This window comes from Procambarus clarkii, chromosome 25 (genome assembly GCF_040958095.1).
Source record: "Procambarus clarkii isolate CNS0578487 chromosome 25, FALCON_Pclarkii_2.0, whole genome shotgun sequence".
NCBI lineage: Eukaryota > Metazoa > Arthropoda > Malacostraca > Decapoda > Cambaridae > Procambarus > Procambarus clarkii.
Window position 1 is genome coordinate 23,775,869 of NC_091174.1, and position 26,041 is coordinate 23,801,909.

At 42.8% G+C, this 26,041-nt stretch overlaps 1 protein-coding gene across 2 annotated transcripts in view; it reads left to right on the forward strand.

Annotated features, from left to right (window-relative positions):
• The first annotated feature begins 1,560 nt into the window (after positions 1-1,560).
• The window catches only part of LOC138368651 (hematopoietic prostaglandin D synthase-like), a 41,022-nt gene continuing 16,541 nt past the window's right edge, over positions 1,561-26,041 (forward strand). Inside the window, exons 1-2 of one of the 2 annotated variants that reach the window (XM_069331357.1) lie at positions 1,561-1,687; positions 16,690-16,840. In XM_069331357.1, coding sequence (XP_069187458.1) covers positions 16,708-16,840 — 133 coding nt within the window. In that variant the 5' untranslated portion in view covers positions 1,561-1,687; positions 16,690-16,707. Of the gene's footprint in view, positions 1,688-2,670; positions 2,848-16,689; positions 16,841-26,041 lie in introns of those variants that run through there. The other variant, XM_069331356.1, reaches the window with a different exon arrangement.

Genomic DNA, 26,041 nt, shown 5'->3' on the forward strand with positions numbered 1-26,041 from the left:
GCAGGCAGTTATTTGTTTTTATTCTTTGTGAATATTTATTTTCTATTTTTTGTTACTTCAATATTGAATTATGATTCTAAGTGGACTGTATGTTAGATTCAGCCTAGCCAGAATTTACCTGCTCATAGTTGGGTGTAAATGTTCACAGTTTATCCCACATAGGTGGAGATAAATAAACCATAAATATTTACTTTGTATTTCATATAAATTTTACCACATATGGTGCCTTATAACTAGCTACAATAAGGTTAGTACTACAAATGTTATGATAAACATAGGTTAGTATAAACATAAAGTGTGTCTCAGCTGTGTGGTTGATATAGCCTGTAAGGCTGATGAATGGTTCCTCCAACAGATTAGGGTGTAGCACATGTAGTCTAGTAGTGCAAAGGCGGCTGGCACTCATGTGGCGTCTGTGGAACAACATGGGTATGAAAGCGTCACAAGTTATGTTGGCCAGCTCACCTTCTCAGTATCTTCAGATCACAAATTTAACTGCCATAGGAATGCAATGTAAAAATTAACAATAACATATAAGTACAGGTGTGACATCATGAAATATATGTGAGTGTAGTAGAGATGAGTAAACTCACGATGTTTGGGGTGATGCCCCACAGTTTAACCGAAATTATATTTTTTCTAGATTAATGGGCCCCTTAACTATAGATATTACACTAGTCGGACACTATGGTACTCCCGTTATTGTAGAGGTTGCTGTGGCAAGTCACTAGGATTGAATAGTTCATTGTGTGAAGGGTGTCGCAAAATCTCTGGAAGTACTGTCTCGTGTGTGTCAACATTTTTCCCCGAGACAATGACGCCACCTTCCCGAGGTGGTGTTCTCTTGCGTTAGGTTCCAATACTCTGGTTTTTTTTTTTTCAGGGATATTCCTGCGCGGGCCCTAAGCCTCTGGCTGGCCCACTAAGTGTTGCTTGTTTCTGTTTTACTTGGGCGGAGTATGAGTATTTATTACTCGTATGGTCGCTTCAGTAAGATTTTGCCATATGTGTTTAACAACATCTTCTGCTCTGTTGAATCTAAGTTGAAATCTTAATGGGTTTGTAACTGTGCACTGTGTTAGATAATTTTCCAGTGGTCTATCGGGCATTTCTCCACAGTGCTGACATTTCTTCTCATCTTCCGGAACCTGTTAATTTTCAAAGTTTATTTAATAATAGCAAAAGAGCCTGTGGCATATAGTATAATTATCTTAGAACCAGTCTTAATGAACACTATTTTATTAAGTTTAAACACTAGAGTGTGGCTTTAAAAGTAATGAGATGTGTAAATAGACGTCTTGTTGTGATGATGTCACGGAATCTCCCATTTTCTTAACTTTGGTAATGGCTAACTATAGAATGTTAATGTGTGTGTCGGATTTCCAACAAGTATCACATATCTTGAAATAGCAGTTATTATTTCTTCTTCTCAACTTTATCAGTGATTGTCGTTCTCCTCTCCCTCAATTCGCCCCTCCTCCTATCTGTCATCATTGTTCAGCTTTTTACCTCCGTTATCATTATGCTGAAGCAGACAGCCAATCAGGTAACAGCACTTGTGCTGATAGAGGGAGAGTGAGCAGGACAATAGCAGTCGTAGATAAAGACTATCAGGAGGGACGACCTGTACCACTCAGTTTGAAGTCTTTGCTAGACCTACACACTCCACCAACCTCCTCCCACCACCGTAAGTCTCTGTCCACCACACCCACTCACTCCACTACCCCTTGCCTCGCTACCGTAAGTCTCAGTACACCACACACCCACACACTCAACCACCCTCGCCCCGCCACCTTTAGTCACTAGGATAAAATCTATATATCTATGTGTCCACGACAAACCCACTTACTACACCACCCTCACCTCGCCACCTCAAGTCTGTGTCCACCACACACACACACACACACACACACACACACACACACACACACACACACACACACACACACAGGGTCTGGTGGATTGCGCACAGGATTCGTAATTCTGTGGCACTGGTCGATTCCCGCACCAGGCAGAAACAAATGGGCAAAGTTTCTTTCATCCTGAATGCCCCTGTTACCTAGCAGTAAATAGGTACCTTGGAGTTAGTCAGCTGTCACGAGCTGCTTCCTGGTGTGTGTGTGTGTGTGTGTGTGTGGTGTGGAAAAAAAATAGTAGTTAGTAATCAGTTGATTGACAGTTGAGAGGCGGGCCGAAAGAGCAAAGCTCAACCCACGCAAACACAACTAGGTGAATACACACACAGGGGGGCCTGGTAGCCTGGTGGATAGTGCGCAGAACTTATAATTCTGTGGCGCGGGTTCGATTCCCGCACCAGGCAGAAACAAATGGGCAAATTTTCTTTCACCCTGAATGCCCCTGTTACCTAGCAGTAAATAGGTACCTGTGAGTTAGTCAGCTGTCACGGGCTGCTTCCTGGTGTGTGTGTGTGTGTTCTGGTGTGTGTGTGTGTGTGTGTGTGTGTGTGTGTGTGTGTGTGTGTGTGTGTGTGAGTATCTGTGTGTGTGTGTGTGTGGTGTGGAGAAAAAAAAGTAGTTAGTAAACAGTTGATTGACAGTTGAGAGGCGGGCCGAAAGAGAAAAGCTCAATCCCCGCAAACACAACTAGGTGAATACACACACACACACACACACACACACACACACACACACACACACACACACACACACACACACACACACACACACCTCGCCCCGCCACCGTATGTCTGTGTCCGCCACACACCCGCACACTCCTCCACCTTGGCCCAGCCACTGCAAGTCTGTGTCCCGCACACACCCTCACCTCGCTACCGTGGATCTATGTCCACCACACACCCACACACTCAACCACCCTCACCTTGCCACTGTAAGTCTGTGTCCACCACACACCCACACACTCCACACCCCACTGTCAGCAACTGTAAGTCTGTGTCCACCACACACCCACACACTCCACACCCCACTGTCAGCAACTGTAATTCTGTGTCCAACAAACAACCACACACTCCACCACCCTCGCAAGACTGTGTCCATCACACACCCATACACCCCACACCCCACGCCCAGTGGGGTGTGGGGTGTATGTTTACACCTGGGGTGTAAAATTCCACACCCCAGAAGTGACTCGAACCCATACTGCCAGGAGCAATATGTAACTGCTGTACAGGAAACCTTAACTGCTCAACCATCACGACCGTACAAAAGATGACGGTAGCCGAGGCTATTTGCCCATCATCCTGACGGCACTCTGATGGTAATCTTGGGCATCTTTTGTACAGTCATGATGGTCGAGCGGTTAAGGTCTCCTGTACAGCAGTTGCATAGTGCTCCTGGCAGTAAGTTCGAGTCACTTCTGGGGTGCGGACTTTTCAGTTGCATGTATGCCTGGGGACCATTCAGGCTTGTTCGCATTTGTTTTGCTCACGTGGCCCCCAAAAATGAGGAGATTTGATAAAATAACTATGCCCAAGATTACCATTAGAGTGCCATCAGGATGATGGGCAAATAGCCTTGGCTACCATTATCTTTTGTATGGTCGTGATGGTCGAGCGGTTAAGGTCTCCTGTGCACCAGTTGCATTGTGCTCCTGGCAGTATGGGTTCGAGTCACTTCTGGGGTGTAGAGTATATATATACGCCAACTTAATATATATATATATATATATATATATATATATATATATATATATATATATATATATATATATATATATATATATATATATATATATATAACTGAAAACTCACACCCCATAAGTGACTCGAACCCATACTCCCAGGAGCAACGCAACTGGTATGTACAAGACGCCTTAATCCACTTGACCATCACGACCAGACAATAATGAGGTGATAGCCGAGGCTATTTGAACCACCCCACCACCGGCAATCGGATAGTAATCTTGGGCATAGCATTTTACCAAATCACCTCATTCTTTGGGGCACACGTGAGGAACACAAATGCGAACAAGCCTGAATGGTCCCCAGGACAATATGCAACTGAAAACTCACACCCCAGAAGTGACTCGAACCCATACTCCCAGGAGCAACGCAACTGGTATGTACAAGACGCCTTAATCCACTTGACCATCACGACCGGACAATAATGAGGTGATAGCCGAGGCTATTTGAACCACCCCACCGCCGGCACTCGGATAGTAATCTTGGGCATAGCATTTTACCAAATCACCTCATTCTTTGGGGCACACGTGAGGAACACAAATGCGAACAAGCCTGAATGGTCCCCAGGACAATATGCAACTGAAAACTCACACCCCAGAAGTGACTCGAACCCATACTCCCAGGAGCAACGCAACTGGTATGTACAAGACGCCTTAATCCACTTGACCATCACGACCGGACAATAATGAGGTGATAGCCGAGGCTATTTGAACCACCCCACCGCTGGCACTCGGATAGTAATCTTGGGCATAGCATTTTACCAAATCACCTCATTCTTTGGGGCACACGTGAGGAACACAAATGCGAACAAGCCTGAATGGTCCCCAGGACAATATGCAACTGAAAACTCACACCCCAGAAGTGACTCGAACCCATACTCCCCGGAGCAACGCAACTGGTATGTACAAGACGCCTTAATCCACTTGACCATCACGACCATTTTTCGACTACCTAACCTACCTAACCTAACCTAACCGAACTTTTTCGGCTACCTAACCTAACCTAACCTACTAAGATAGGTTAGGTTAGGTTAGGTAGGGTTGGTTAGGTTTGGTCATATATCTACGTTAATTTTAACTCCAATAAAAAAAATTTGATCTCGTACATATTGAAATGGGTAGCTTTATCATTTCATTAGAAAAAAATTAAAGAAAATATATTAATTCATGAAAACTTGGCTTATTAGGCAAATCGGGCCTTGCATAGTAGGCTGAGAGGTGCGTTCTGGCTACTAGGTACGACATATATATATATATATATATATATATATATATATATATATATATATATATATATATATATATATATATATATATATATATATATATTAGTATATTTTGGTAGCAGTCTTTCCTGTAGACATATTTTATTAAATATGACCGAAAAAGTAAGATTAATAATTCTAACACGAATTTTCTCAATCTTTCGTACATTATGCTTCACTGTTGGAGGTAAATCAAAAATCACTTCTCCAAAATTCATTTTTATTTCTAGTCTGACGCGACACGGGCGCGTTTCGTAAAACTTATTACATTTTCAAAGACTTCACAAATACACAACTGATTAGAACTTGCGTTTCCCTGATTTTATATCTACATTTGAGTGAGGTGGGAAGGGTGATGTGGCATTACATTTGAGTAAGGAGGGAAGGATGATGTGGCATTAGAGGATATTAATAGGGTATTAAAAGTATCAACACAAGACAGAACACGAAACAATGGATATTGAATAGAAGTGTTTGTAGAAAGCCTATTGGTCCATATTTCTTGATGCTTCTATATTGGAGCGGAGTCTTGAGGTGGGTAGAATATAGTTGTGCAATAATTGGCTGTTGATTGCTGGTGTTGACTTCTTGATGTGTAGTGCCTCGCAAACGTCGAGCCGCCTGCTATCGCTGTATCTATCGATGATTTCTGTGTTGTTTACTAGGATTTCTCTGGCGATGGTTTGGTTATGGGAAGAGATTATATGTTCCTTAATGGAGCCCTGTTGTTTATGCATCGTTAAACGCCTAGAAAGAGATGTTGTTGTCTTGCCTATATACTGGGTTTTTTGGAGCTTACAGTCCCCAAGTGGGCATTTGAAGGCATAGACGACGTTAGTCTCTTTTAAAGCGTTCTGTTTCGTGTCTGGAGAGTTTCTCATGAGTAGGCTGGCCGTTTTTCTGGTTTTATAGTAAATCGTCAGTTGTATCCTCTGATTTTTGTCTGTAGGGATAACGTTTCTATTAACAATATCTTTCAGGACCCTTTCCTCTGTTTTATGAGCTGTGGAAAAGAAGTTCCTGTAAAATAGTCTAATAGGGGGTATAGGTGTTGTGTTAGTTGTCTCTTCGGAGGTTGCATGGCTTTTCACTTTCCTTCTTATGATGTCTTCGATGAAACCATTGGAGAAGCCGTTATTGACTAGAACCTGCCTTACCCTACAGAGTTCTTCGTCGACTTGCTTCCATTCTGAGCTGTGGCTGAGAGCACGGTCGACGTATGCGTTAACAACACTCCTCTTGTACCTGTCAGGGCAGTCGCTGTTGGCATTTAGGCACATTCCTATGTTTGTTTCCTTTGTGTAGACTGCAGTGTGGAAACCTCCGCCCTTTTCCATGACTGTTACATCTAGAAAAGGCAGCTTCCCATCCTTTTCCGTCTCGTAAGTGAAACGCAGCACGGAACTCTGCTCAAATGCCTCCTTCAGCTCCTGCAGATGTCTGACATCAGGTACCTGTGTAAAAATGTCGTCAACATACCTGCAGTATATGGCCGGTTTCAAGTTCATGTCGACTAAGACTTTTTGCTCGATGGTACCCATGTAGAAGTTTGCAAACAGGACACCTAGGGGAGAACCCATAGCGACCCCATCTACTTGCTTATACATGTGCCCATCCGGGCTCAAGAAGGGTGCCTCTTTAGTACAAGCTTGGAGTAGTTTCCTCAGAATACTTTCTGGCATGTCAAGAGGAGTACAGGCTGGATCACGATACACTCTGTCGGCTATCATTCCGATTGTCTCGTCCACAGGTACGTTGGTGAACAGCGATTCTACGTCCAACGAGGCTCTTATCCCTGTGGCCCGTGCGCCCCGCAGTAAGTCCACAAATTCCTTTGGAGACTTCAGGCTGAAGGCGCAAGGAACATAAGGAGTCAGCAGGCCGTTGAGTCGCTTCGCCAATCTGTACGTGGGTGTGGGTATCTGGCTAATGATTGGCCGAAGTGGGTTTCCAGGCTTGGGTTTTGGAGAAGTGATTTTTGATTTACCTCCAACAGTGAAGCATAATGTACGAAAGATTGAGAAAATTCGTGTTAGAATTATTAATCTTACTTTTTCGGTCATATTTAATAAAATATATATATATATATATACATTATTTGAACCACATGAACCACAAGTTATATATAATTATATAACATAGAAACTCTTCCCCTAATTTAAAGAGATCATTTAAAGGGTTGCAAGTTGAGCAGAATTACCGCCTGACTTGCAGCTCTTCAATCCATACATCCTGTTAAACCGGCATTCACCTACCACTATCAATCAACTTCCACCATTCACCACTATCTACACCGGCGTTCAGTTTATCACTTTATCTAACACTGACAATTGCACATAATATATCCATCTATCCTAACCCAAGTTAACCTAACCTAACTTTCTTAAGTAAAGATGGCGTTAATCATTTATTGCCATGTCTTCCATGTTACTCTGTGTAACATGGAAAATATTGACTTCATATCTTTACAGATACACTTCATATCTCGTACACTTCCTATCTCTTACACTTCATATCTTTAAAGAGAGAGAGAGAGAGAGAGAGAGAGAGAGAGAGAGAGAGAGAGAGAGAGAGAGAGAAAGTTCACTAGATAAGTATTTGAAGATAAATTCACTCTCAACTACACAAACAGATATATCATAGGTGAAACAATAAGAACATATTTACAAATAATAAATATATTTATCTCGCTACTTGTGCCACCACTACCCGCACTTAACTTCACAGTCAGCTTCCCAAGCATAGGAGAGACAATCACAAACATATTTACATGGATAATGAAGATATTTCACTCACTCACCTGAGCCTACCACAACCACCACCACTATCTCTGGCTAACACTTGTGGGAACCGACCTGTGAGATTTATATTTATTTAATTTATATGAATTTATATTTACGTTAATTTATATACTTCGATAGCAATTTGTATAATGATAAGTGGACTGTATTTCTGCAATAATCTCTTAATCTCACAAATCGATCCTCTACACATTAGGGGGGTTTATTAAATTTATATATGCAGCCAATCAAACTACAGTAATAGACTACATACATTGAAGAGGTTCCTTATCTTATAGTACAGCAGGTTAGTCCACCAGGTATAACTAGGGTGAAGACACCAAATTATCCTCTTTGAGGTAGCTTCCATCACCCAGTAACTGGTGCACAAAATCTTGCTTCCTCGTCTTGACCTGTCAAAAGGGCGCTAGCTGTGAAGCCAGGTTCTATATATGACAAGCTATATCAGAGAAAACACTGTACATGGAACAATAAAGACCTGGCTTAATTTCCTTTAGTTTGAGGCGATTTCGTGATCTAACCGGCCCACCCTATATCCTGACATTAATGGCCATAAATGAAGATACATGGGTTTCGGAAAGAACACTTAACTTGAATTTGTAGACAGCGTGTTGAAAATGGTACACCTTTGGTTTCCATAACACTACGTCCAAGTAAAATTAACAGGAGCCGAATTTGCTCCCGTGTGAGCCTCTGGTCTCAATATAAACAATGGCTGCCCTCCTTCCCCACTGACGCCTGGCCTACTTGTCCAGATGTCAAAAAGTGATAGAAGGGTCACATTTACTCTACTTTAATATTGATAATTAAGTTAATTTATATAAGATGTTTTTATGATGGTAAAGTCCAAAGACTAATGTATTTAAGAATAATTCCCACCATAATAGGTGGTGAATTATAATAGTATGTGGTGATGATATCCCGTTTTCTTAGACGGTAATTCCACTACAAGTTACGTTTTCTATGGTTAACTTGTTTATACAATACAGCTATTATCTGTATGATTATTAAATGGTGTCGGATTTTCCGACATAATTCCCCAGGGGGCTGCTCACGGGTCGAAGTCCTCTTTAGAACAGACGAACACCGATACTCCTCCTTTGGATTATTAGATTAATTTGATGTTAGTAGTTAGTAATCACACATTTGTGCGTCTGTTCGTACAGGACGGATGTCCCGTACTAGAGTTGCAGGGGTTAGAAGTCTAATGCGATTTCATTTCCCTGTCAACTCTTGAAAGGCTAATATTCAAGCCTTATTACATATTATTTAACCCAGAAGACTGGATGTGATCAAGTACTACAGTCAAGTATGATTCAGGGACTGCAGTGAGATCAGTGACATTAGATATAACTTGAAGTTTGTTCAGGTAACTAGTCACTGATATATAAACACTGAGGCCCATGGAATACATCTTGATTAAATAATAAATGTATCAAATCAGTCATCAGATTTATTGGGGTTTAATTCAGTTAATTGATTCAGAAGATTGAATAGCTCATCATTAAAGTAAAGTATGGTTCTGAGACTGCAGTGGGTTCAGTGACATTGGTCGCAGTGACTTGTAGCTGTTTTAGGCTACTGTTCACTGATTTGCCACTGAGGCCTCATGAACTCATCTTCAGCTTTAAATGATGATACTAACATCAACTTCTGTTGGTATAGTCAGCTGTAATCTCCTTAGTATAATGCTACTGGAGAAATATAATCAACTGACAAATTTAGATTTCTATTGGTATTGTTTATCTGCAGTCATAGGTCTCCTCAGGCTTGATACTGGGCCTGAGAGTAATTTACCTCCTGCAGAGTTTAACATGGTTATACCCTGATATTTAGTAGGGCTACCGATGAATCGATGACAATAGTCTGTCCCTACAAGGAGACCGAAGTCAGTGAGGTGATCAGACTTAATATTATCTGCCAATTTTATTCCTCTATTTCTCAGGAATTTGGCTGTTGCTCTCAGACCTTGAACTTGTAGGTCTACTGGTATTTTGTCCACCACAATGGCTTGTACTCGACAGACGTACCTGCCTAAACGTACTGATGGTTGTACCACCTGGTAGACTTGAGGTCCTGCATCTGTTACAAACCCTGAAATGTTGAATGACGTCTGGGCTACAGGCCTTAATTGTAGTTCATCTGCCAGCTTTTTAGTGATATATGTTCTCTGGGATCCTTGGTCAAACAACCCACGGGTATGGACCTTGGCCCTCTTATTCAGGATGGTAATTTGGGCAGTAGGCAAAGTCGTATTACCTTTAGACTTTGCCGATTGGACACTCTTTGTTTGTTGCACCTTGCAGTACTGTACTGTGGTGGGAACGCTAGCTTCCACCTTGGGGTTTGGAGACGTTGTTTTGGTGTCTCTGCACAATGCTGCATGGTGCTGACCTTTGTTACACCTATTACAAGGGTGTAATTGGGTATCACAATCCTTGATGTTATGTTTCCTGAGGCACCTCGTGCAATGTTGCAAATCTTTGAGTCGCTCAACACGGGCGTCACTATCAGGAAAATTAGAGCAGTGGTACATTGAATGTTTCTCATTGCAGAACAAACATGTTCCATAGCTTCCAGTACCCTTTGGTGTCACGTTCTTGGATGACACAGTAACTATAGGCTTGGAGGGTCCCACTGCATATACGCCCACACTGCCACTGTTCCACTTTGGTGTTGAATTATATTGTCTAGATTGATTTGGAGTACCTTTGGTACTCTGTGGTTTACTATTATTGGTTTCTGAGGGTTTACTTGGTGGTTTTAATTTGTCATGTGTTCGTAATTGATGAACTACTGACTTTAAACCTTCAGATATTTCATTCATGGATAAGATGCTTTTATTGTAATGAGCACTCATTTGTCTCAATATGTCCCTAGGTATTTTCTCCTGGACAATTATTTTCAAGACCCACTCAGCCCCGTTTATATCTGCTGTCAGGCTGAGGGCATTGATCAATGATTCTATCTCCAGCTTGAAGACTTGGAGTGAATCAGCTGAAGCCTCCGGTGGGGGTAAATGCAACAGCTCATGAACTAAATGTGATGTTCTTACTTCTGGATCAGCATAATTATCCTTGAGGAGTTTTACTGCCAGATCATAGCCGTCATTAGTTAATCTCAGATGGGATACTACTGTTTTAGCCTCACCTGATAATTGACCTTGCAAATAAGAGAATTTACTACTCTTTGGTAAAGATTGTTTTGAGTCTACAAGGTCAACGAATTTGTTCCAAAATTCGTCCCAATCTTCCTCATCTTTTCCTGAGAAAGTGGGTAAATTAATTGGAGGGAGTCGAGCTTCTGCTTGACTCGTATTAGATGCAACTGTTGTTGTTGTTGCTGTTGCCTTGTTCTGGGCAATTAATTTGACATAAGGCTGTAACGTGGCCTGAGTGTGATCTTCATAATTCGCAAGATCAACCATAATGTCGTCTATTTCTGTTTCTGATAAATTGGTGTTGGCAAGTTCAGCCACATATGTCGCTATTTGTCATTTGATTTGCTCAAATTTACCTGCAGCTGCTTGATAATAGCTTTCCAGGTCAGCATAATCAACTTGAGATTGTTGTGACAAATCTTCACATTTCTTGATCTGTCTTGTTAAGTGGCCTTTAAGACCTGCAAGGGTTCTTTTCATTCTCCCTGCATTATCCATACTGGCTCGTTGGTGAAGCCTTGTGGGACTTGTACTTGGGTCGCTCATAATACTGAACAAACACTAATGGTAGCCTAGGGTAAATTCTGCACTCACTAAGCAATAATCCTACCTCTACTAGAGGTTAGCACTTAAAATTAATACACATTATATATACACAATCATACACACTAATGATTTGAGTGATAAACCAGTGTCACTGGAAGTACCTTTAGGTTAGCTCTTCTATATCACCCTAGGATGGTAGAGACACTAATTAATCACTCAAAGGTGTAATGATCATAAGTAAATTATTATATATACAACTCAACTCGAGTTGATAAAAATTACACCCAAAATAGGGTTTGCACCTTTCATTAATGGTGTTAGGTTATTCAATATAGTACAACTGACTATGGTAATAATGGGACTAGGATGAGCAATAATAGTTCAACTAGTCATATCCTACCCTGTTGTGGGTTGGCAATTAGTAAATATTATACTGTGATCACTAGTGCAATATATATTAAATAATTCTCTATTTTGGAGAAATAATATATACAATTATTGATAATAGCCTCTTAATTAGCCTCTATGAAACTTCTAATATTATCTAGAAGTATTAAATATTATTAGTGACCTCGCGAAATAAAGTCCACAAAATTCGTAGATAATCTCTCGCGAAATGTAACACCACGAAATCCGTGAACAATCTTGCGAGGACACAGCCACTAATTTGGCTGGCTTCTATATTAGCGCTGTCATTTCACGAAATAACACGCCACCAAATATCTGTGGCTGTCCCTGAAACCGCTGATGAGGCAGATCTGAACTGAGCGGGGCTCGTGAACTCGCACGAGTCAACGCCGCCGGTTATGACTGGCTTTGTTTAAATCACACTGCACTAGTATATTTAATGAATCCACTGGTTAACTGGTTCATCCGGTACTAAGATGACCAAATGTGGGTTCAAAGGATCAAATAATCCGTCATCCGGTTCGAAGGACCAAATAATGTGGGAACCGACCTGTGAGATTTATATTTATTTAATTTATATGAATTTATATTTACGTTAATTTATATACTTCGATAGCAATTTGTATAATGATAAGTGGACTGTATTTCTGCAATAATCTCTTAATCTCACAAATCGATCCTCTACACATTAGGGGGGTTTATTAAATTTATATATGCAGCCAATCAAACTACAGTAATAGACTACATACATTGAAGAGGTTCCCTATCTTATAGTACAGCAGGTTAGTCCACCAGGTATAACTAGGGTGAAGACACCAAATTATCCTCTTTGAGGTAGCTTCCATCACCCAGTAACTGGTGCACAAAATCTTGCTTCCTCATCTTGACCTGTCAAAAGGGCGCTAGCTGTGAAGCCAGGTTCTATATATGACAAGCTATATCAGAGAAAACACTGTACATGGAACAATAAAGACCTGGCTTAATTACCTTTAGTTTGAGGCGATTTCGTGATCTAACCGGTCCACCCTATATCCTGACATTAATGGCCATAAATGAAGATACATGGGTTTCGGAAAGAACACTTAACTTGAATTTGTAGACAGCGTGTTGAAAATGGTACACCTTTGGTTTCCATAACACTACGTCCAAGTAAAATTAACAGGAGCCGAATTTGCTCCCGTGTGAGCCTCTGGTCTCAATATAAACAATGGCTGCCCTCCTTCCCCACTGACGCCTGGCCTACTTGTCCAGATGTCAAAAAGTGATAGAAGGGTCACATTTACTCTACTTTAATATTGATAATTAAGTTAATTTATATAAGATGTTTTTATGATGGTAAAGTCCAAAGACTAATGTATTTAAGAATAATTCCCACCATAATAGGTGGTGAATTATAATAGTATGTGGTGATGATATCCCGTTTTCTTAGACGGTAATTCCACTACAAGTTACGTTTTCTATGGTTAACTTGTTTATACAATACAGCTATTATCTGTATGATTATTAAATGGTGTCGGATTTTCCGACAACACTCCACCACCACTACTCCAGCTACCATCACCACCACCACCCTGGCTACCTGCCCGCCAAAGCCCCGACCTCCATCCCCCCCTCCCTCGAGGCTAGCACTCTTAAAGCAGTTTATTCTTTAGTATACCTTATCATATTGTAATCTACTTTATGTGTTTAGATGAAGGTGAGAACCATTTAGAAATAGTCAATAGGTTACCATTTTACTTCTGCGATCAAACATGCTCCAAGCCTGCGTGAGAGTGTTAGCATGTTATCACCCGCCCCCATCTGCCTTTGTCAACGCCTCGTGAGGATGTTATGACTGCATTAAAAACACAGGGAATTTGTTTTTATTTTCACTCTTAGTATTTTATCAATCTTTTACAAAAACCCAGAAATTAGTTTTCCAGGACCAGAACATAGAGTCTCAGTTCTGTTCCAAACGTGTTTAGATGTCCAAAAATCCTTGTTTCACTGGTATCTGGAAACTTTAGTTTTTCCATAGTAAAACTTCATAGCAATTGCCATCCTTACTCATTCAATCATACCGACTTCGTAATTCTTTTTATGTACGACTATTATTCAATATTATTCAATTTTAAATATTATAAAATCCACCCAATTTGGATATATGTATATATAGATATCATGGCTTGCGTATTATCCTACAAGCCCTTATAATTTTCTTTATACGTCAGTACATATCAAGTGTATATGTCATATCAAGTGTATGTTACGTATGAGGATACGTAACAATCAGTGTTTATATATACCCCACAGATGAAAAGACGATCAAGTTAAGTATCGCCTCATATCAACGCAAATGTCATTATAATTTCCTCATCATCCTTACACTAACATACACTCTTGCTTAAATTACTCAATCTTTACACAATCCACTAACACACTCACTGTCTCTTGAGTGAGTCATGTGACATTTTTATATATCTGCACACTTGCTAAGCTGCATTTGCAGTGTTCCTAACCTGCACCTACATTGAACCAAAACTGCGCTTCAACGGACCCTGAACTGTGTCTATTCTAACCTTAACCTGTGTCTGCATTGTCCGTAACTTGCTCCTACATTGACTGTAAGTGTCGCTTCCACTTATCCTAAGATGCACCTATACTGACCATAAGCGTGCCTACACTGACCCTAAGCTCTGTAACCAGAAGACACAAACTTCAGAACTTATACATCAAATGCAACACAGGGAGACCGATATCATCACTCCATTTTGAGTGCACCTCACCATGTTGTGGAATCCAAGGTCTCGTGATAACCCTTTGTTATCTTGTCATCCACTTCTCTGCGATAACAATGTGTAATCTTTGTGTTCTATAATCTTGTCTCAATGCAAGCTGGATGATATTTAATAACAATATTAAATTGTTATTAAATAACAAATTTAAGCAATTGAAGGATTGCTTAAATTAGCAATTCCTAATTGCAAAGATGTAGTTCCTATCACGTCAGGATTGAATTGAAGCATATGGCTCAGGATTTCACTGAACTAGAGGAGGTCCATGTAGTTTAAGAAACATAAGTGCTGATACATGATTATGAGAATTCCTGAGCGTGTTGTTGTTATTATCAGGTTCATGTGACTGAACTCTCTCTCAAACTCAGCAGTACTAATAGGAATAACTTGTAAACAGCTCAGTAATGAGTGTAAATCTTGGGGAGCGCGGTGCCCATGATCCTTCAGATAGTCTCTAAAGGTGCAGAGTAAGAAGAAAGCTTAAACTTCTTACAGAGAGATAATATTTCAGCTACTCCGTAATTAGGTGGTAATTCATCAGGCCAGTAGTCTTTTTCAAGGACACAAATTTCACTTAGCAGTGACTTATACATACTTTGAGGTTCAGAAATTTGAGAGCCTTTCATGGATGTTGTCGTGAACATACGATGCTGCAAATTGTTCACAAGACCAGTAAGAAAATGTTGATAATTAATGGAGACAATTTGGTAATGCTTGTTATGGTAATTCCTCCAAACTTCCCCTTTTGAATTGCCTTTTGAGCTTCTAAAGTTCTAGTGCTAGGTTTCTCTTTTATTCCATGCAATGACCTTATGATCCGTTGAATAAGTTTGTCTGCATAATCGATCGAAGTAGTGCGTTTCTTTAGACATTGACAGTAAACCAAGTTCATGCAACGTGTCATACTCAGAGCTAAATAAAATAGAAACTGTTCTGATATTAGCTTTTCAAAAGATCTTCTTAGGCTTGTCTAATACTTCCAAATCTTGTTTCATCTTTCAATGCTTTTTCAAAATAAAAACAAAGTGCTTCATAATTTTTTTACACTGCTGAAACTGTTCGAAACGAGCTGGCCACCCACCTGGTGCTCAGAACACTATTTTGCAAATCTGTTGTTTAAGTTGAGAGGCACATTCATATAGTTTAGATTTAGAAGTGATCTACTGTAAACTGAGTACAATTTGTCCATAACTGCTTGAAAGTGATTAATTCCATGAACTTCTCTCACTGAATCACCTACTGCAAGTTCTAATCTGTGATTAGGACAGTGCTAGATTATTATATCAGGGTAATGTTCCTTGATAATTGTTGCAACGCCAGATTTGTCACCAAGCATCACACTTGCCCCATCACTAGCATGATGGGGCAAGCAACCACCACGGGCTGACGTGCACACCCCCCACAACCACCACGGGCTGACGTGCACACCCCCCACAACCACCACGGGCTGACGTGCACATCCCCCACAACCATCACGGACTGACGTGCACATCCCAACAACCATTACGGGCTGACGTGCACATCACCCACAACCACCACGGGCTGACGTGCACATCCCCCACAACCATCACGGACTGACGTGCACATCCCCCACAACCACCACGGGCTGACGTGCACATCACCCCACAACCACCACGGGCTGACGTGCACATCCCCCACAACCACCACGGGCTGACGTGCACATCCCCCACAACCACCACGGGCTGACGTGCACATCACCCTTGCAACCACCAGGGGCTGACGTGCACCCCCCCCCCGCGCCCACAACCACCACGGGCTTACGTGCACACCCCCCACAACCACCACGGGCTGACGTGCACACCCCCCACCCACAACCACCACGGGCTGACGTGCACACCCCCCCACCCACAACCACCACGGGCTGACGTGCACACCCTCCCACCCACAACCACCACGGGCTGACGTGCACACCCACCCACAACCACCACGGGCTGACGTGCACACCCCCCCCCCACCCACAACCACCACGGGCTGACGTGCACACCCCCCCCCCCCCCACCCACAACCACCACGGGCTGACGTGCAGACCCTCAACTGTTGTTCTCTCCCGTTAACAGGACCACAACAACACCACCATGCCGGAGTACAAACTGGTCTACTTCAACACCGCGGGCCGCGCCGAGCTGGTCAGGTGGATCTTCGCCTATGGCGGCATCCCCTTCACTGACGAGCGCATCGAGAAGGAGGACTGGCCGGAGAGGAAGAAAAGTGAGTTTTAATTTAGTATTTGTCATTAGTTTAGCAGCATTTAACTGAACTATGACAAACAAAATATATCCAACAAAAAGTTGAATTAAATATCTGAAAAGTTAGATGTTCCAGTACTATAAGACTCATGTTGAGTTCATTATGTTCATTTCAACCCTGTATCACAACCCTTTTATTTACCTTAAAATGATATTGACACTTTCTATATCCTGTGATCTATAACTCTGGATAATGAGCATGATCTAGAGAATTGCCAAACGTTATATCGAGAGCTGAACATGCATTTCCCAAACCTAGAATATCCATGAATTAAGTATACAGTTTAAATTTTTCCCTGTGGGGCGAATTTATTGGGCAGAGGCACTCATCCTGTGAGTGGACATTCAGTCATAGCAGCATGTTCAATACCCCCCAATTGGAAGAAAACTTGTTGGGTTGTTCATCCTGTCACTTGAACCGAGACTGGCACGAGCTTAAATATCTCAAGTGAACAGCTTCTCAAACAAGAAGATTGACATTATCAACCCTTAAAAATCTTTCGTTATTGTGCTGGTACAAAAGGGGGGGAATCTCTTAGAACAGTAGCTATATTTGACAAATAGTGTTTTTCTAACTCAAACAATGTGGGGTTTATTATTCTACCCATATTTCTGGGGTTTATTATTCTACCCATATTTCTGGGGTTTATTATTCTACCCATATTTCTGGGGTTTATTATTCTACCCATATTTCTGGGGTTTATTATTCTACCCATATTTCTGGGGTTTATTATTCTACCCATATATCAAATGACTCTTAGATGTTCACATTCTCTCAGGAAGTGGTCAATGCGGTGTCCATCACTCTCGCTACAGATTCTGCAACTGCTCTGCTCAACTGTTGTTTCTATTCTGAATCTCCATGGATATTTGTATCCAAGACGAGTTCTTGATATTACTGATTCTCTCCCGTGGCCACCTCCTCTTCGTCCAAATAGATTGGAATTGCCAGCAGCAACCATATTGTTCCAGCATACAGATTCACTGACTTGTTCTTCTGTACTCCTTTCCTCAGTTACCTTGTCACGATGATATTGCCTGATAATACCTCTAATTAGTAGAAGAGTCTTGAATATGTAGTATTCCATATGGTCTCCTTTAGCGCCTACAGCAGCCAGCACATCTGCTCGTTCATTTCCACAGATTCCAACATGGGAGGGGATCCACAGAAATTCTACGCCTTTTCCCTGATTGGTTAGTACTCTCACAACTCTCTTGATTTCAGCGACTATCGCAAAATTTTGTGCCCGTTTTTACTAAGGCTCTGTAGCGCTGCTTCTGTATCAGTGTAGATCACTGCATCATTAGTTCTTCGTTCAAGAAATACGAACGCCATAACAATGGCAGTTAGCTTCGCTTGCATTGAAGAGGCATAGTTCTCAATGCGAGCTTTTTCTTCGTTTTTGCGTTGGAAGACATTATTCCTATTTACATTGTATGCGGCACCAGCCATTCCATTTACAGGATTAGATGACCCATCAGTGTATATTAGATCTAATTCATTTCCGGCTTAATAAATTCTTTATAAATTCCCTTAAGATACCTGTGCCACATTTCCTTTGGTATCATGTTAGACTTTTTCGTTGTCATTTAATTGATGATAATCCTACATGAGTCATCCTCCCAGGGAGGTAATCTCTCTCAAGCATAAGCTCACGGGCTTGCTCAAACAGGTGAAGTTCTTCGAGGCAGCAGACTGATCTGTGATGCCAGTTTTTTTATTTTCCTGTTTCCTCCTAAGAAGCAAAGAACTCAGTTTTTTCTTGGCAATATCTTTGTAAGGGGGATCTCTGGCTATTTTAATTGCAAGCTCCGCATTCATTTCCTTAATTGTGCTTTTTAACAGTCGAGAGAGAGAACTCCTCCCGTAGATTAGATGTTTTGGCAGTTCTTGGGACTTCAAGAATGAGTGTCATGGCTTCCTTTTGGATGCTTTCAAATTTGTTCATCACACTTTGGGAACGAGAACACAAAACTGGTGTGCCATAGTTTACGAAGGAGCACACATTTCGTACATCATTTAAAAAACGGCAATAGATGCCCCATGGCCATTCCAGGTCACAGCTTTCAGTGCCCTAAGTCGAATTTTACATGTTACTATAAATTGGTTGAGGTGCTCTTTCTTCCCCTTGTTAGAGCCGACAGTGACCCTAAGGCACCGATAATAGTCAACCCACTCAAGTTTTACACCATTAACTTGTAGTTCTTCATTATCTCCGCGCTTGTGATGAGACTATGCTTTTGTCTTGTTTATGAAGAGAGAGTGAAACCGAGTTCAACACATTTCCTTACAAGGAGGTCAATGGACTGTTTAATTTTTCCCAAGGTTTGGCCTGTATTAGGACATCATCTGCATACCCCACTTGTTGTGTTCCTTCCGGAATTTCAATATTTGCAATGGCGTGCATAAGTATGTCAAATAGTGTGGAGCTTAAGACTCCTTCTTGAGGGGGTCCAAAGTTCCACACTCTCTGTGGCTCATTTGGGTAATCAGCTTCAACCTGTGTCCCCTTGTGCGTGTGCCACCCGTGTTAAATAATCCATCCTTGTCCACCCTGTCAATTCCCCTGAGAATTTTGTATGTGGTGATCATGTCTCCCCTAGCTCTTCTGTCTTCTAGCGACGTGAGGTGCAGTTTACGTAGTCTGTCCTCATATCTCATGCCTCTTAGTTCTGGGACTAGCCTAGTGGCATACCTCTGAACTTTTTCCAGCTTCGTCTTGTGCTTGACTAGATACGGGCTCCATGCTGGTGGACACATACTCCAGGATTGGCCTTACATATGTGGTATACAAGGTTCTGAAGGATTCCTTACACAGGTTTCTGAAAGCAGTTCTGATGTTAGCCAGCCTCGCATAGGCCGCTGATTTTATTCTTTTGATGTGGGCTTCGGGAGACAGGTTTGGCGTGATATCAACTCCCAGATCTTTCTCTCTGTCCGTTTCGTGAAGGACTTCATCTCCCATTCGGTATCCAGTGACTGGCCTCTTAGTTCCTCCTCCTAGTTTCATTACCTTACATTTACTTGGGTTGAACTTTAGTAGCCATTTGTCGGACCATTCCTTCAGTTCGTCTAGGTCATCTTGTAGCCTAATACTATACTCCTCTGTCCTGATCCTCCTCATAATTTTTGCATCATCAGCAAACATCGAGAGGAAGGAGTCAATTCCTTCTGCGAGATCATTTACGTATATCAGAAACAGTATAGGTCCAAGGACTGATCCCTGTGGGACTCCACTGGTGACTCCCCGCCACTCCGAGACCTCACCCCTCATGGTGACTCGCTGTGTCCTGTTGCTTAGGTACTCTCTTATCCAGTGGAATACCTTCCCTTTCACTCCTGCCTGCATCTCTAGTTTGTGCACTAGTCTCTTATGTGGTGCTGTGTCAAAAGCTTTCTGGCAGGCCAGAAATATGCAGTCTGCCCAGCCCTCTCTCTCTTGCCTGATCTTTGTTGCCTGGTCATAAAACTCAATTAATCCTGTTAGGCATGATTTGCCATCTCTGAACCCATGCTCATGTTGTGTTACAAAGTTCCTTTGCTCCAGATGTTCCACTAGCTTTTTTCGCACAATCTTTTCCATCATCTTGCATGGAATGCAAGTTAGGGACACTGGCCTGTAGCTCTGTGCCTCCTGCCTATCACCTTTCTTGTATATTGGGACCACATTGGCCGTCTTCCAAATTTTTGGCAGTTCACCTGTTACCAGTGACTTGTTGTACACCATGGAGAGTGGTAGACACAGAGCTTCTGCTCCTTCCTTTAGAATCCATGGTGAGATTCCATCCGGGCCTATAGCCTTTGTCACGTCCAAATCTAGCAGATGCTTCCTCACCTCCTCACTGGTAATCACAAACTCCTCTAGTGGTGTCTGGGTTGATGTTCCCTTCCTTATCTCTGAGACTTCTCCTTGCTCAGGTGTGAAGACTTCCTGGAATTTCTTATTGAGTTCCTCACACACTTCCTTGTCATTTGTAGTGAATCTTTCTGCCCCTATCCTCAGTTTCATTACCTGTTCCTTCACTGTTGTTTTCCTCCTGATGTGGCTATGCAGCAGTTTGGGTTGATTCTTTGCCCTGCTTGCTAAGTCATTTTCATATTGCCTCTCTACCTCTCTTCTCACCCTGATGTATTCATTCCTGGCGCTCTGGTATCTTTCTCTGCTCTCTAGTGTTCTGTTGTTTCTATAGTTTCTCCACGCCCTTTTACTTAGCTGCTTTGCTAGCTTGCAACTCTGATTAAACCATGGGTTTCTCATCTCCATTTCATTTTTTTCCTTTTGGACTGGGACGAACTTGTCTGCTGCCTCCATACACTTCTGTGTGATGTAGTTCATCATGTCTTGAACCGTCTTTCCTCTGAGCTCTGTTTCCCAAGCTATTTCAGTTAGAAATTTTCTCATCTCTTCATAGTTTCCCTTCCGGAATGCCGGCCTCTTGCCTTCTGATCCCTTCCTTGAGTACATTAACCCTTCTTCGACCTGATACTCAAAAAACAGTACACTGTGATCACTCATACCCACGGGGGCTTCAAGATCAATTTTCCTTATGTTTGAATCGTTCAGAGTGAATACTAAGTCGAGTCTTGCTGGTTCATCATTGCCTCTCATTCTCGTGAGACCCTTGACATGCTGACTTAAAAAGTTTCTAGTCGTCACCTCCAGCAGTTTCGCTCTCCATGTTTCCTCACCTCCATGTGGTTCTTTGTTTTTCCCAGTCTATCCTTCCATGATTAAAGTCCCCCATAATGAGCAGATGGGATCAATTTCTACAGGCAGCAGCGGCTACTCTCTCAATGATAATGTTAACTGCCATGTTGTTTCTGTCATACTCTTGCCTGGGTCTTTTTTCATTTGGTGACTGGGTTATATATCACTGCTACTACTACTCTTGGTCCTCCCATCGTGATGGTGCCTGTTATGAAGTCTCTGAACCCTTCGCAGCCTGGAATAATCATCTCCTCGAAACTCCATTCCTTTCTCATTAGTAGAGCCACTCCGCCTCCTCCCCTTCATTCCCTCTCTTTTCTTATTACAGTGTAGTCCTGGTGACCCCCCCCCCCCTTCGTTATGATTTCTGAGAGTTTTGTTTCTGTGAGTCTAATTACATCTGGGTTTACATCTTGTGTTCTTTCCCTGAGTTCACTAGCCTTGTTTGTAATCCCATCTATGTTCGAGTACATGACCTTGAAGCTGACTCTCTTCTGTCCATACTCAGTTTCTGTTGATTCCACTGGAGTTGGGGGGCAAGGGATGTCTGGGATGGGTGAACCTAGGAAGGAGAACCTGGGGGGTCTGGGGTGTGAGGGGGGCTGGGAGGATCTGGAACAGGGGGGGATAGGGGGGTCTGACGTGATGTGGCTAAGGGGATCCAGGGTTGGGGGTTAGTTGGGGCATGGGATGGGGGACCTGGAGGGGCATGTGATGGTTGGTCACGGGTTGGGGTATGCAGAGTAGACTGGGGTGGGTTGACAGGGAGGTTAGGGGTTAGGGAGGGGAGGGAGGGGTGGGGTAGGGAGGAGAGCTTGTGGTGGGGAAACTTGGAAGGGCACAGGCTGGAGAAACAGGGAAGGGCATGGGGTGTAGGAACAGCGAGGGTCTGGGGTAGGGGCTGGAGAAGAAAAGGGGTATGGGGGGGGAACATGGGGGGTCTGGGGTCAGGGAACTTGGGGGCATGGTCTGAAGCGGAACTTTACTGTCTGGGGAGGTGCAGGTGGTTGGTGGGGGATGGCTGAGGGGTTTGTTGGTGGGAGGCTTCTGTTACAATCTTCCCTGGGGGTGCTGGCCTGCTGGTGGGGGGATTCCCACTCCCTTCTGAGGTTCCTGGAGACACTGAGCTGAGTCCTGTGGCTCCCATATCCCCACCCCTTTCTCTGCATCTCCTTCTTGCTTCTGCAGCTTTCCTTCTCTCCTCCCTTGTCATGTCCATTTGCAGAAAGACGTCCTCGTATCCATCCTAGCCTCACAAGTCTGCTCTTCCTGGATAGGATTTTCTCCTTTGTTGCCTCGTTCGTGAGCACTACCTTTATCAATCGTTTCCTTTCCTTCTTGTTGATGCCCAGCCTGAAAACCTTCTCTATGTTGCTATTTGGCTCTTCCATATCCAGTCCCTCCAAGATCTCTGTCATAGTTGCTCGGTCCCTCCTTCTCCACTCCTCCCGATTGGATCCCTCTGGTTCCTGTACTCCTACAACTATAATTGCTCGTTTCCTTTCCAGCATTTGTTCAGTGCATTTTGCAGCTTCCTGTGAGGTAGCTGCTATCATAGCTGCTGCATCTAAAGCGGCCTTGGCACTTGGGCTGTTCTGCAGTGTTTCTGCAAAAGAGAGTCCCCCCTGGAAGGAGCCTTCCATCAGTTTCGTTCCCTGTTTCCAGGAGGTTGCATACCATGCTGGTTTGAATTCTGATTTTCCCTGAGTCCCTTTATCTTCTCTCTGGCTTCCTCTAACTCACTCCTTTGGATCTGTATTAATAATTGCATTTCCTGCAGGTCTCTGCCAAATCCATCTTTCATGTCCTGCAGGTCTCTGCCGAATCCCATTTTCATTTCTTGCAGGTCTCTGCTGAATACCATTTGCATTGCTTGCAGGTCTCTGCCGAATCCCCCTAATGTCTGGTTGAGCCATTTAAAGGTAGTATCCACCATTCTCCCCCTGTCCATGTCCCTCCATCATTTTCCCTGGCTGAGGAAAAAAAAGTCCTGGTTTTTCTTGTGCGTTTGTTTGTTTATGTGTAAGTGTGTTTGCTGTATGTGTACTCACCTATTTGTGCTTGCGGGGGTTGAGCTTTGGCTCTTTGATCCCGCCCCTCAACAGTCAATCAATTGGTGTACAGATTCCTGAGCCTACTGCGCTCTATCATATCTACATTTGAAACTGTGTATGGAGTCAGCCTCCACCACATCACTGCCAAATGCATTCCATGCGTTAACAACTCTGACACTGAAAAAGTTCCTTCTAACGTCCCTGTGGCTCGTGTGGGTACTCAGTTTCCACCTGTGTCCCCTTATTCGCGTACCACCAGTGTTGAATAGTTTATCCTTGTTTACCCGGTCGATTCCCCTGAGGATTTTGTAGGTTGTGATCATGTCTCCCCTTACTCTTCTGTCTTCCAGTGTCGTAAAGTGTATTTCCCGCAGCCTTTCCTCGTAACCCATGCCTCTTAGTTCTGGGACTAGTCTAGTGGCATACCTCTGAACTTTTTCCAGCTTCGTCTTGTGCTTGACAAGGTATGGGCTCCATGCTGGGGCCGCATGCTCTAGGATTCGTCTTACATATGTGGTGTACAAGATTCTGAATAATTCCTTACACAGGTTCCTGAACGCTGTTCTGATGTTAGCCAGCCCCGCATATGCCGCAGACGTTATTCTTTTTATGTGGGCTTCAGGAGACAGGTTTGGTGTTATATCAACTCCTAGATCTTTCTCTCTGTCCATTTCATTAAGTACTTCATCTCCTATTCTGTATCCTGTGTCTGGCCTCCTGTTTCCACTGCCTAGTTTCATTACTTTGCATTTACTCGGGTTGAACTTCAAGAGCCATTTTTGGACCATTCACTCAGTCTGTCTAGGTGATCTTGTAGCCTCCTACTATCATTCTTTGTTTCAATCCTCCTCATAATTTTTGTATCATCAGCAAACATTGAGAGAAACGAGTCTATACCCTCTGGGAGATCATTTACATATATCAGAAACAGTATAGGTCCAAGGACTGACCCCTGCGGGACACCACTTGTAACGTCTCGCTAATCTGAGACCTCACCCCCTCACACTGACTCGTTGTCTCCTGTTGCTTAGGTAGTCCATTATCAAATGGAGTACCTTCCCTTTCACTCCAGCCTGCATCTCCAACTTTTTTACTAGCCTCTTGTGTGGTACTGTATCAAAGGCTTTCTGACAATCCAAAATATGCAATCTGCCCACCCTTCTATTTCTTGCCTGGTCGTAGAATTCAAGTAACCCTGTGAGGCAGGACCTGCCATTCTTGAACCCATGTTGATGCTGTGTTACAAAGTTCTTTTGCTCCAGATGTTCCACTAGCTTCCTTCGCACAAACTTCTCCATCAGCTTGCATGGTATGCAGGTTAGGAACACTGGCCTGTAGTTCAGTGCCTCCTGTCTCTCCCCTTTCTTGTCTATCGGGACTACGTTAGCTGCTTTAAAAATTTCTGCCAGTTCCCCTGTTGCTAGTGATTTGTTATACACTATGGAGAGTAGCAGGCACAGTTCTTCTGCTCCTTCCTTTGGTATCCAAGGAGAGATTCCATCTGGACTTATATCCTTTGTCACATCCAATTCTAGTAAACACTTCCTTACTTCCCCGCTGGTAATCTCAAACTCATCCAGTGGTTCCTGGTTAACTATTCCCTCTCTTATCTCTGGAATTTCTCCTTGCTCTAAGGTGAAGACCTGGAATTTCTTATTCAGTTCCTCACACACTTCCTTGTCGTTTGTAGTGAATCCTTCTGCCCCTATCCTTAATTTCATAACCTGTTCCTTTACTGTTGTTTTTCTCCTGATGTGGCTGTGCAGCAATTTAGGCTGAGTCTTTGCCTTGCTTGCGATGTCATTTTCGTATTGTCTTTCTGCCTCTCTTCTCATCCTGACATATTCATTCCTTGCACTCTGGTATCTTTCTCTGCTCTCAAGTGTCCTGTTATTCCTATAATTTCTCCATGCACTTTTACTTTGCTGCTTAGCTAGCCTACATCTCTGATTAAACCATGGGTTTCTCATCTTCATCTCACTGTTTTCCTTTTGGACTGGTACAAACTTGTTTGCTGCTTCCTTGCACTTCTGCGTGATGTAGTCCATCATGCCTTGGGCCATCTTAGTTTCCCTTTCGGTATGGCAACCTTTTGTTTTCAGTATCCCTCCTCGAGTTCAATAATCCTTCTTCAGTCAGGTACTCAAACACCAGTACACTGTGGTCGCTCATTCCTACTGGGTCCTCAAAACCGATTTCTCTTATAACGGAGTCGTTCAGAGTGAAGACTAGGTCGAGTCTCGCTGGTTCGTCATTTCCTCTCATCCTTGTGGGTTCTCTGATATGCTGGGTTAAAAAGTTTCTAGTCACCACCTCCAATAGTTTGGCTCTCCATGTATCCTTGCCTCCATGCGGTTACTTGTTCTCCCAGTCAATCCTTCCGTGATTGAAGTCCCCCAT